Raw genomic sequence first — 13,709 nt, 5'->3', positions numbered from 1 at the left:
CTGAATTCTGAAGCTTGCTGGTTGGAAGGAAGCACAGGTAATTTTTTTTTTTTTAATCCCAGGAACTCAGAGACTCAAAGGTTTTAAAGTCCTGTGCCCATGGCGAATTGCCAGCTAAAAGGGGATGGAGCAGAACAGGGTCCCTAGGTGTGGAGACCATTGTCATCAAGAGTCAGAAAATGCAATGGCTCTGTATGTAGGTCAGCGACCCCCTCTCTACTGTGAGGTAAAAAAATTAAGGATGACCTAAAATCTACTGTGTTTAAAAAGATTGCAGAGACAGTAGCTCTTTCTTGTCAAAGTGATAATGTTTATACTACCCGAAGCCAGACCTCCTCAGAGTATGACTTTAGGGGGACTCTTTAGAGCTGAAAAGCCATGGTCAAAACCTCAGGCCCTTTCGACATCTATTAACTTTTTATCCTTCAAGGTAGTTGGCTGTGTTATTGTGGAGGTGTTCAATGGGACCTGCCAGCATATTCCATTGTCATCATTGATATTGAAGGGATTCTAAGTCAGCTATTACAGAGTTCTGCCTGAAATGCTGGTTTATTCATCACTTATCTTAAACTTTCCCCCAATAATCCAGATTTAAATAACTCAAGGGTGTCAAATTAAACAGTCAAAGGGAAAGATTCCCATAGAGCGACACAGAAAAGAGAAAATGAAACAAGAAAGAAGAAAGAGGAGGAATAAGAGGAAGACAGAAGAAGAGAGATTTTTTAAGTCTCCACTCTAATAAAAAGACATTTAACAAGTCCTTATTAAACAATGGCCTGGGCCCGTATGATTTTTGTAAAACCAACGGAAGCCAGGATATTAGATTCTGTTGTGCAGCGTGTAAGCTGAGTAGCTCTGGTGGTCTGCAGATGGCCTCAGCCCCTTATGGTGTCCAAATGTAAGCTTGTTGGCTTCTCTTCAGGAGTACTGTAAGGGTTCACAGCATTTGTGTTTATTTTGTGCTACGATTGGGTGCTGCATTCTCATTTCTTAGTAAGAAGCAATACTTTTCTGATCCTTTAAAGTGGGAGAGGAGTTGGGGCCTAAGGTATGAAGCAGACTTGATTTTTAAAAACCTTTTTATTTTAAAATTATTTTAGATTTTCAGAGGAGTAGGAAAGATAGCATAGAGAGTTTCTAAATATCCTTCACCAGCTTCCCCTAAAGTTCATATCCAATATTATTATGGTATATTTGTCAAAACAAAGAAATTAACAATGGTACAAGACTATTAACCAAACTGTTGACTTTATTTGGATTTTACCATGTTTCCCACTGATGTTCATGTTCAATTTTAGGATCCAATGCAGGATACCATGTTGCATTTAAAGAACTTAATTTTGAACGAGAGAATAATAAATATAACCATGCATTTTGGCAAGGCGGGGAGGGAGGAATGGTGAATACCCTGACTTGGAATATCATCAAATGGGTTATATTTTCCATAGGAACATGTTATAATGGGGAGTTATATTCTTGACTAAAGACATTATAGCAAGTAAGTAATAAATGACCAACAACTATGGAGATAAAGGAAAGAAACATCAAGCCCCCAAATGAATTTGAAATAGTAAAATACAGTTTCAATTCCCATAAAAGAAATACAGTGATTAGACATGAGACCCCAGCAATTGCAGTCAGCACCTGCATAATTCTATTTGGTAGGTGCTCTTCTAAGCAAATTAGCTATAGTAATTCATTCAATTCTCATAACCGTCCTATGTAGTAGGCTCAATTATCATCCCTATTTTACAAGTGAGAACACAGAGACCCAGAAAAATTAAATAACTTGTCCAATGTTGCACAGCTAGTAAGTGTTGGAATTAGAATTCAACCTGGGCCTCAAATGTGTTAAATATATAAGTGTAGATATAAAATTGTATCGTATGCAAATGTGATCAAACTTGAATGCATTCAATGCACAATTGAATAATTTTGCCTCTTTTCTTAGTATATAGAAAGACTTTTGCAATTGATTTGGTTGGCTTCCGTCCTTTAATAAAGCTGATGCTTCTTTCTGTCTTAGAAACTTTCTGGTAGAAATCCACCAGCATCCCATTCTCGACCTCCATGCATACAATATATTTGACGTATTTCTGGTCCAATGTTTGGCACATTGCCATATCATTACCTTCCTCTCCCCTGAAACTGCAAGCACTTTGAGGGCAGGGACTATGTCTAATGCAGCCCACCTTCAGCCCCTCACAGGGTTCAATAACTGGTGATTGAATGCTTGCAGGAATGGAGTCAATATTGGTTGACCTTGGAGCTGTGTGTTTCAAAATAAATGGAATTTCTATAATTTTTTCACAAGATGACACCTTTTCACATCCCAGCAAATCATCTATCAGATGAGTCAAGAACAAAAATTGCAAGTGAATGCAAGGTAGAAATTAATCCATGTTTAATTAATAATTGGAAAGAAAATCTCCTGGTGGAAAGTGGAGAATGCCTGCAGCTAAGGACAGAAATGTGTCACAAGGTTGGAACTTACTCCCCAGTATGATTGGCAACATTGGATTTCTCAACCTCTCAAAGGCCTTCTGGGCTCCCAGGCTGAGGGTTCTATGAAGAGGATCCAGGCAGAGCCTGGTGAGCTCTCTGAGTGGAGGAGATGGCACTGGAAGTCTAGGGATCCCAGGGCAGCTGGAGTTTGTAGGGTAGGGTGCTGGAGAGGAGAAAGCTTCACACAGAAAGAACTTTGCAGAGGGCCCCCTTGAGGATTCAGCTCAACACTAATTAGTGTGTGGGCATGAGGAAACTACCTAAGCTGTGGAAAGAACCACCTGAAAGGAAGGATTAGAACTGACTGAAATATGTCAAATATATTGTGTGCATAGAGGTTGAGAGTGTGGGCTGGTGGATTTCTACCAGAAAGTTTCTAGGACAGAAGTGGTGCAGTGCTCATCAGGAATAGGTTCAGGTTCAGGAATGCACAGGTTCAGGAATAGTGGCTGTTCTCAGCAACCAAAGTGTGAAACCTTATAAATAATTAGGAATGGAGAGAGTACCAAAATGAGTTGTCTCAGTAGTAGAAAAAAAAATTAATGTTAGACTAACTACTGATTGAATTCTGGCTAATAAAGCTTAAAAGCAAGATCCAAAAGGATCAAACTATTTCCAAGTAACTTTACATTCCAGAGCAGAGATCAAGAATATTGACAGGAATACAAAAATATCAAACACCCAATGAAATATAGAGAAAAAAAAAACACAAAAAATCAAAAGTGACCCAGAGGCTGGGAGCAGTGGCTTATGCCTGTAATCCCAGCACTTTGGGAGGGTGAGACAGGAGAATCATTTGAAGCCAGGAGTTTGAGACAAGCCTGGGCAGCAAAACAAGACCCCAATTCTACAATAAATAAATAAGTGACACAGAAATGACACAGGTGACAGAATCAGTAGGCAGGGCCATTAAAACAGTTGTTATAACTATATTCCACTTGTTGGAGAAGCTAGAGGAAAGACTGACCATGTTAAGTAAAATACAGAAATGTAAGTCCTAAAATTGGAATTCTGAAGTTGAAACTACAGTGTTGGAGATAAAAATGTCCTGGATAAGGCTCATGGCAGATCAGGTGTTTCAGAAGAGAAGATCAATCAATCAATCAGAGAGACAGAGAGAGGCTGAGCAAAATGAACAGGACATCAGTGAACTGTGGAACAATTTTAAGTGGCATAGTATATGTGTAATTGAAGTCCCTGAAGGAGAGTACTGGTTGTATAGAAAAAAATGTGAAGAAATAATTGCAGCCGGGCGCGGTGGCTCACGCCTGTAATCCCAGCACTTTGGGAGGCCTAGACGGGCGGATCACTAGGTCAGGAGATCGAGACCATCCTGGCTAACACGGTGAAACCCCATCTGTACTAAAAAAATACAAAAAACTAGCCGGGCGAGGTGGCGGGTGCCTGTAGTCCCAGCTACTCGGGAGGCTGAGGCAGGAGAATGGCATGAACCCAGGAGGCGGAGCTTGCAGTGAGCTGAGATCCGGCCACTGCACTCCAGCCTGGGTGACAGAGCCAGACTCCGTCTCAAAAAAAAAAAAAAAAAAAAAAAAAATAATTGCAAAAATATTTCCAAATTGGATGAAAAGCATATAAACCCACCAATCTGAGATACTCAATGAATCCCAAGCATAAGAAACATAAAGAAAACTGGCCTGGTGTGGTGGCTTACACTTCTAAGGCCAGCACTTTGAGAGGCCAAGGTGGGCGGATCATCTGAGGTCAGGGGTTCAAGACTAACCTGGTCAACATGGCGAAACCCTGGATCTACTAAAAATACAAAAATTAGCTGGTATGGTGGCGTGCATCTGTAATCCCAGCTATTTGGCAGGCTGAGGCAGGAGAATCATGTGAATCCGGGAAGCAGAGGTTGCAGTGAGCTAAGATCATGCCACTACACTCCAATCTAGGCAACAGAGTGAGACATCATCTAATAATAATAAAAAAGAAACATAAAGAAAACTACATCAAAGCACCTTATAACCAAATTGCTTAAAACCAGTGATTACAGAAAATCTTAAAGCCAGATAAAAGGATATTTATTAGATATGAAAGAACAAAGATAAAAAGGTGATAGCAAATTTCTCATTTTAAAAAATCCAAGTTAGAAGACAGTACAGTTATGGGTCTAAAGTGCAGAAAAAAGAAGAAGAAAATAAAAAACTGAACTGTCAACTCATAATGCTGTATCCAGCAAAAATGCCTTTCAATTACTCAGGTGAAATGAAGACTTTTTCAAACATACAAATGCTGAAAGGACCCATTACCAGTAGACATACAGTGCAAGAAATGTTAAAGAAAGCCCTTTAAGCAGAAGGAAAATGATACTAGATGGAATTTTGGAGCCACACAAATACATGAAGGGAACCAGAAGTGGTAACTATATGAGTAAACACAAACACTTGTTTCTTATTACTTCAATATATTTAAAAGAAAATTCTCTGTTTAAACAAAAATAATAACAATGTATTGTGGGACTTATATGTAGAAGTAAAATGTATATTACCAATAATAGCACAAAGGCCAGGAGGAGAGAAATGGAAGTATGCTGCCATATAGTTTTTATACTACACATGAAGTAGAATAGTATTACCTGAGGGTAGAATGTGATAAAGTAAAGATGTATACTATAAACCCTAAAGAAATCACTTAACACAACAAAAAGTTATATCTAGTAAGCCAAAAAAGAAAGTAAAATGAAATCATTAAAAATGTTCAGAATAGAAGAAGTTAGAAGAGAAGATAAAGAGACAAATAATAGATGAACTAAATAGAAAAGAAATAGACATTTGCTTTGAACCTAACCGTATCAAAATTATATTAAATGTGAATGATCTACACCCAATTAAAAAACAGAAACTGTCAGATTGGATTAAAAAAAGCAAGACTCAATTATAATCTGCCTACAAGAAACCCACTTAAAAAATAAAGACACAGGTAAGTTAAAAAATGGAAGGATGGTGTGGTAGGCAGTCTCTAGCATCGTCCCCCATTGAAGTCTATCTTCTGGTATCCATGCTCTTCTCTCCTCTTCTTGAGTGTGCACAGAACCTTTGATTTGCTGCTAACCAATAGACTATTGCAAAGGTAACAGGAGATTGTTTCTGTGAATAATAACGTCCATCTTGCAAGCAGATCGTCTCTATTGTCTCCTCAGCTTGCATACTTTGATGAAGCCAGTTTCATGTTAGAGAGGTCCACATGACAAATGCTGTGGTTGAAATGTTCGTGTCCCTCCAAAATTCATGTTGAAACTTAATTCCCAATGTAATAGTATCAAGAGGTGGGTCATTAGGAAGTGATTAGGCCCTCATAGATGGGATTAGTGCCCTTATAAAAGGGCTTGAGGGATTAAATTTGCCTCTTCCATTTTTTCTGCTCCTCTGCCATGTGACAATGCAGCAACACAATGCCATCTTGGAAGCAGAGAACAGGCCCTCACCAGACAGTGAATCTGCTGGCACCTTGATCTGGGACTTCCCAGCCTCTAGGACTGTGAGAAATACATTTTTATTATCATCACCCCTGGCTAAGGGTTCTCGTTATGTTGCTCAGGCTGGTCTCAAACTCCCGGCCTCATGCAGTCCTCCAACCTTGGCCTCCCAGAGTGCTGGGATTATAGGTGTGATCCACTGCACCTGACCTAGACCAAAGAATATTACTCAAGAAAAATAATTTCATGATGATAAAAAGGTCCGTTCTTCAAAAGGACAGAATAATGCTAAGCATTTATGTACCTAATAATAGAGTTTCAAATTACTTGAAACAAAAACCAATAGAACTGCAAAGAGAAACAGACAAATCCACAATTATACTTAGAGTTTGACACTCTTCTTTCAATAACTTGTAAAACAAGTCCAGTGAAAATCAGCAAGTATATAGAAATCTTAAACAACACTCTTAGGCAACTTGATTTAATTGACATTTATAGAATACTCCATTGAACTACTGCAGAATACACATTCTTTTCTAGTATACATGAAACATTTACCAAGGAATAGCATATCTTGGATCCTAAAACAATTCTCAATAAATTTAGAAAGGAGTAAAGTCATACAAAATAAATTCTCTAGCCACAATGGAATTAAATTAGAAATCATATCTGGAAAATCCCCACATATTTGGAAACTCAATAACATACTTCTACATAACCCATGATTCAAAAAAAAAAAGGAAAATTAGAAAGTATTTAAAACTGATTGAAAGTAAAAACCTCATATTAAAATTTGTGGGATTCAGCTAAAATAGTACGTAGTGAGACATGTATAGCACTAAAAGCCTATATTAAAAAACATGAAAGTTCCTGACTCAATGACATTAGCTTCCACCTTAAGAAACTAGAAAAGAAGAGCCAATGAAACCCAAATGTGAGCAAGAAAGAATAATAGTGTAGTGGAAATCAATGAAATAGAGAAAAACAATGAAACCAAAAGTAAGACTTATTAGGGGGAAAAGAAGACAAATTCTAGCATCATGAATGAGAGAGGTGATATCACTATAGAATCTACAGCACTTAAAAGGATAATAAGGAACAACTTTATGGCAGTAAGTTCAACAACTTAGCTGAAAGAGGTCAATCTCTTAGAAAATACAACTATTAAAGCACTAAAATGCTCACTCAAAAAAAAAAAAAAAAGAGAAAGAATCTGAGTAGCCCTATAGCTAGTAAAGAAATTAAATTCATAGTTAAAAACCTTATCACAAAAAGACTCCATGTCCAGATAGCTTTACTGATGAATTCTATCAAACATTTAAGGAAGAAATAATAATTTCACACAAGGTCTTCCAGAAAATAGAAGAGGAGGGAATACTTCTCAAATTATTTTTGAGGCCAGCATTACTCTGATACCAAAACCAGAGAAAGATATTATAAGAAAATAAAACTACAGACCAATATCTTTCATGAACATAGATGTGGATATTAAATATTTTTTCCAGTAAATCAAGCCCGATAATATACAAAAAAGGATAACTCCTCATGATCAAGTGTGGTTTATCCCAGGAATGCAAGGTTAGTTTAACATTTGAAAATTAATCAATATAAACTATTATATTAACAGACAAAACTTACACCATATGATTATTTCCATATGTGTAGAAAAAGCACTTGAGAAAATTCAATATTAATTTGTAATACAAACTGTCAGCAAACTAGAAACAGAAGAGAGCTCTCTATCTCTGAAAAAAGGAATCTGCAAAATTTTACAGCTAATATCATACTTAGTGGTGAATTAATGCTTTCCTTAGGATCAGGAACAAGAAAAATTGTCTGCTCTCACCACTTTTATTCAGCAGTGCACTGGAGGTTCTAGTAAGTGCAATAAAACAAGGAAAAGTAATAAAAGGCATCTAGATTGTAGAAGAAGTAAAATTGTATTTATTTATAGATGACATGATTGTTTACAAGAAATCCTGTGGAATTCTACTAGAACAGTGAGTTGAGAAGGGTTATAGGATACAAGGTCAATATGCAAAAATAAATTATTATAAATTTTATATAGTAACTACACACAATCAGAATTGGAAATTTAAATATATAGTTGTCAACAGCATCAAAAATGAAATAATTAGGGATAAATCTTACAAAATATATGCAAACCCTGTACCTTAAAAAACTATCAAACACAGCTGAGAAAAATTAAGGAAGAACTAAATAAATGGAGTATATCGTGTGCATGATTTGAAAGCCTTAATATTTTTATTTTTATTCAAATTGATTTATAGATTTGGACCACATAACCCAGCAGGCTATGTTGTAGAAATGGATGAACTGAATCTAAAATTCATCTGGAAATGCAAAGGAGTTAGAATAGCCAAAACAACTTTGAGAAAGAAGAACAATGGTTGAAAACTTATACTACCTGACTTCAAAATGTATTATAAAGTTACAATATTCAAGACAGTATGGTATTGGTGTTAAAATAGGCAAATAGAGCAATGAAACAGAATAGAGATGAAGGGGGATGGCTCTGCTGTGGCACCCTGGTGACCCTGCACATATCCACATAGGCCACAAAGCAAACCAGTACTGAATCTACATCTCGGCAGAACACCTGGATACTCCTGGGTTGGAAGCTTGTAAGGAGTTGCTATAAGGCCCTTGCCCCCTTGCCTGGCTATGTCCCCTAGGAGGTTGCTATAAGACGGTTTCTCAATGCCGTCTGGATCCTGAGGAGGCAGGGAGCTTCTTGCTTCAGCCCCTTCAGAATAGAGATACAGGCTATGAACCTCTCTGTTCAGATCTAGGCATGGCTGCTCAGAAATGGGGTATTCTTCAACTTGTGTTGACGTCATCCAGCCCCTTTTGTCTAGGTGTTATCCTCTTTGGTGTGTGGGATAAAGACCGTGAGGAGCCAACACCACTGGCTACTCTTCCTTTCACTGTTTATGTAATAAAGTGGCTCCTCACATCTTCACCAGGTGAACCAGTCAGACCTTGCCCTGTTTTGCACATGCGTGACAAGACAGCTCAGAAATAAACTCATGCATATGTAGTCCATTCATTTTTGACAAAGGTGCAAAGACCATTTGGTGGAGAAAGGAAGGGTTGAGATGCACAAATACTTATTTTTGACTAACAGTGCTGGAACTGTCAGATATCCATATGCAAAAATAAATAAATCAAAAGCTTCTATCCATAGTTCACATTATATTCAGAAATGAACTCAAAATGGATCACAGACTTAAATGTAAAATGTAAAGTTATGAAATTTCTAGAAGAAAATATAAGAGAAAATCTGTATGACCTTGGGTTAGGCAAAATTTTTTTTAGACACCATAACCCAACATAATCCTTAAAAGAGAAAAAACGGATAAACTGGACTCCATAAAAATTAAGGCCGAGACGGGCGGATCACGAGGTCAGGAGATCGAGACCATCCTGGCTAACACGGTGAAACCCCGTCTCTACTAAAAAAATACAAAAAATCTAGCCAGGCGAGGTGGCGGGCGCCTGTAGTCCCAGCTACTCCGGAGGCTGAGGCAGGAGAATGGCGTAAACCCGGGAGGCGGAGCTTGCAGTGAGCTGAGATCCGGCCACTGCACTCCAGCCCGGGCTACAGAGCGAGACTCTGTCTCAAAAAAAAAAAAAAAATTAAGAACTTCTGTTCTTCAAAACACATTGCTAAGAGAATAAAATCTAAGCCAGAGACTGGCAGGTAATACTTATCAATCATGTATCTCACAAGAGATTCATATATAGAATATCCCAAGAAACCTCAAAATTAAATAAGAAAACAACCCAATTTAAAAAATGGGCAAAAGATTTAAACAGACACTTTACCAAAGAAGATACAGTCATGTACCTTATAACAATGGTTTTAGTCAACAACAGACCACATATACAATAGTGGTCCCATAAGATTATACTGTACCTTTTCTATGTTTAGATATACAAATACTTCCTATTGTGTTACAATTCCCTACAGTATTCAGTACAGTAGCATGCTCTCCAGTTTTGCAGCCTGGGAGCTAGAGGCTAAACCATATAGCCAAGGGGGGCAGTGGGCTATGCCATCCTGGTTTGTGTAAATATACTCTATGATGTTTACACAATGATGAAACGACACATTTCTGAGAATGTATCCCCATTGTTAAGCCACAGATGACTGTATGTGGATGGCAAGTAAGTTCATGAAACAATGCTCAACATCACTAGTTACCAGGGAAATGAAAATCAAAACTATAACAAGATATGTCTACACACCTGTTAGAATGTGTACAGTTAAGGCCTGACCATACCACATATTGGTGAGACTGTGAAGCAACTGGAACATGCAGACATCGCTGGTGGGGATGTAAAATGATACAACCTTCCAAACTAGTTGGGCCATTTCTTAGTTATTATTATTTTTTGAGATAGGGTCTCAACTCTGTCACCCAGGCTGGAGTGCAGTGGCGTGAACAGGGCTTACTCCTGTGCTTAAGCGATCCTCCCACCTCAGTCCCCTGAGTAGCTGGGATTACAGGTGCATGCCAACATGCCTGACTAATTTTTGTATTTTTTGTAGAGATGGGGCTTTGCCGTGTTGCCCAGGCTGGTCTCGAACTCCTGTACTCAAGTGATCTGCCTGTCTCGGTCTCCCAAAGTGTGGGAATTACCGGCGTGAGCCACCGCACCTAGCCTAGCAGTTACGTTCTTAATCATATCATGTGACCTAGCCATTCCAATCCTAGGTATTTATTCAAAACACATAACAGCATATGCCCATTCAAAGGCTGGCACACAAATGTGCATGATAACTTTGTAAAAGACCCAGACTGGAAACAATCAAATGTCTCCCAACATATGAATGGATGAGCATACTGTGGTTCATCCATACCACAGACCACTACCCAGGAATAAAAGGAATGAACTACGGGTACACACAGCAACATAGATGAATCTCAAAATAATTATGTCGAGCGAGAGAAGCCAGATAAAAGACTGCAGATTCGATTTATACAAAATTCTAGAAAATTCAGACTAAGCCAAGTAATAAAAAGCAGATGCTAGGGATGGAGAATGAGGAAGGGGCCAGTGGGAGGGAGAACCGTGGGCCTCGGGAGGCCACAGGGACAATGATAAATATCTAACCTCCACGGACTGTGGGGTGTTGCACGAGTGTATAATCTGCAGAATTTACCAAATTGTACGCCTTAAACACGTGCGGCTTGCTGAATGTCAATCACACTTCCGTAAAGCTGCTTTTAAAGAGCATTGCTAGAACCTTGTTTCCTTCCTCATTCACAAGACTGGCGGAGGTCGACGTGGCCCTCTGAGTCCCCCCTCTGAACTCAGGTGACCTTTCTTAGGGGGGTTCCCCTGGCTGGGTCCCTGAGTGCCCAGTAGCCCCGCCTGCCTGCATTGCTGCCCCTGCTGGGCAGGACATCCAGCAGCTTTGACAGTCGGTGGAGAAGCAGCAAGGGCGATGCGGTTTCTGAGAGCCGCACGGGTTCCCAGCGCTAAACGTGGGCGACTTTCCTGAATCTTCCCCTAGAGACAGAAGGCCACGCAATGACAACTCCAAGGGCAGGGGCTGGAGCATTTTGACTAACAGAAATGTCAAGATGACACAATGCAAGCCGAGAAACCCCAATACGAGTCCTGTACAAAGACACGTGGCCCCGCTTCTTCTCCGAGCCCCGGAGCACCGCTGGGAGGGCGCTCTCCAGGGACGGGGTGCTGTGGGACCCCCAGACCCCGCGCCCGGGCGCGAACTGGCTGCACGGCCGCTGGGCCTCCCTAGAGGCCGGCACAGCTCGGTTTCCGAGCGGGCCTGGAAGCCCCGCCCGAGGAGCTAACCATTTATGTCACACTGCGACAATTATTCTGCATAAAATTATCATTAAAAACCCTAATTTTTCAGCCTCCAACCCCGCCAGTGGCCTTTTAGCATCCCCGGCGCCGGCGGCTGGGCCGTGATCACCGCGCTCATTACCTCGGCGTGGCGCCTCCCGCGCGCGCTCGCAATCAAGCGCTAATTAAACCGGCGGGGGCCGGGGCGCGGGACGAGGGCCGGGAGGTGCCGGGTCTGGGGTCCCGGGTCAGGGGTCTTGGCTCTGGGTCCCGAAGCAGGGGCCAGGGTAGGGACGGGGCGGATGCGGACCTGCGGATCCAGTGTGCAGAGTCAAGGGTGCAGGGTCTCGGTCCGGAGGCGGGGGCTGGGACGGAGGCGGGGTCGGGGCCCTGGGGGAGTGGTCTGGTCTTGGGGTGGGGCGGGCGCCGCGGGCCTGACCTGAGGTCCTTACCCGAGCGAGGCGACCGTGCGGCAGAGGTGCAGAGGCGCCAGGCCCTCGGCGCTGAGCAGGTCGGGGTCGGCGCGGTGCTGCAGCAGCAGGCGGGCGCAGGCCGTGTGGCCCCCGAGGCAGGCCTCGTGCAGGGCGCCGCGGCCGCCGGGGCTGGCGTCGGGGTCTGCGCCGCGGCCGAGCAGGTATCGCACGCAGGCGGTGTGGCCGTGGGCCGCGGCGATGCACAGGGGCGTGGTGAGCTCGCGTTTGTATTCCAGGGTCCAGAGGCCTGCGGGGAGGGAGGTGGAATGTAAGGTCAGGGGGAGGTTAGTGGTAGGGGTGGTGGGCGGTGTTCATTAAGGCGCAAGGAGGGTGACGCGGCTCTTGTAGGTACCAGGTGGGCATGTAGGGAGAAGAGCGTGGAATCAGAGACGCACACAGAGACAGAGAGCAGAGAGACACACTGGGAAGAGACAGGCGGAGACAGAGGAAGAAATACAAAGGAGAGATTGAAGGCTAAAACGGAGCCAGAGAGATGGGGCGCCAGGTATTGAGAAGCAAGAGGGTTTTGCCAAATACGAGGGTGACTGGGAAATGGGGTCAGTTAAAAGCTGTCCAAGCAGGGTGCACGGTAGGCGAATTTAAGTGAGGAATCCACCCGTTCCAGGCCCTGAGTTAGGGCAGCTTGAAAGAGGAAAGTGGGTTGTGGAATTTTCCCGAATCCAGCACTCCCTTAGCTGAGCCCCAAACTTGTCCCTTTGTCATTAAGAAGAGACAACGGACAAAACAAACTGACCCACACATCACCAAGGTTGTTCAAGAAAAGGACTCAGAGGAAGTTTAGCTCTCTTGCAAGTGGCTGAGTTTTTAGAAGCACGCTTTGATGTGGCGGGTCCACATTCAGCACAATTCTGGTTTGTTTCTTTGCGCTTTCTAGGGGTGTGTGTGTGTGTGTGTGTGTGTGTGTAGGGTTGCTCTTTCTTGAGGGATGAATGGAGCAGGTGCTATACATTTTTACTTCTCTGAAAACTTTGGCACTTTCAAAAAGCCCGTGGAAGGTTGTTAGCGGCCAGGAGCGCTCGTGGAAATGGGGGAAGTAGTCCCTGGTGAATACACTTCAAGGGGCAGGATTTCACATGGCAGGAAGGCCTTCTGATAATGATGGAAGAATCGATACGGTGGCTGTAATGAGCCGCAGAGGAGACCCTTTTCACAGGCCACCTCCTTCCTGGGACCCATGCTGAGCAGCCTTGAAAGCCCATTCATTAATTACCTACCTGCATGTGGTGCCGAGTTCCAGCCGCCCTGAGTCCCCAAGGCCCAGCCTGGAGCTTGTTGCGCACTCGGTGGGGGAAGGGGGAGCTGTGGGACTGGCGTGGAATGGTGGTGGCCAGAGGCCCCCGGGACGTGGACCTGCATGGGTTTGAGCTGCCCTTCCCCGTGAAGACCAGGTCCGATCTGGAGGGGGTGATGGATGTAGTCTATCTACATTGTTA

At 42.3% G+C, this 13,709-nt stretch overlaps 1 protein-coding gene across 1 annotated transcript in view; it reads right to left on the bottom strand.

Annotated features, from left to right (window-relative positions):
* ASB18 (ankyrin repeat and SOCS box containing 18) overlaps positions 1–13,709 on the bottom strand; it is a 75,945-nt gene that overhangs the window by 36,930 nt on the left and 25,306 nt on the right. The window contains 1 exon segment of the mRNA XM_033229791.1: positions 12,235–12,502. Within this exon segment, the coding sequence (XP_033085682.1) occupies positions 12,235–12,502 (268 nt within the window).

Source organism: Trachypithecus francoisi, unplaced genomic scaffold, assembly GCF_009764315.1.
Source record: "Trachypithecus francoisi isolate TF-2019V2 unplaced genomic scaffold, Tfra_2.0 Lachesis_group13, whole genome shotgun sequence".
Lineage (NCBI taxonomy): Eukaryota > Metazoa > Chordata > Mammalia > Primates > Cercopithecidae > Trachypithecus > Trachypithecus francoisi.
The sequence above is the reverse complement of the archived record's forward strand: the minus strand, read 5'-3'. Positions and strand labels throughout refer to the sequence as shown.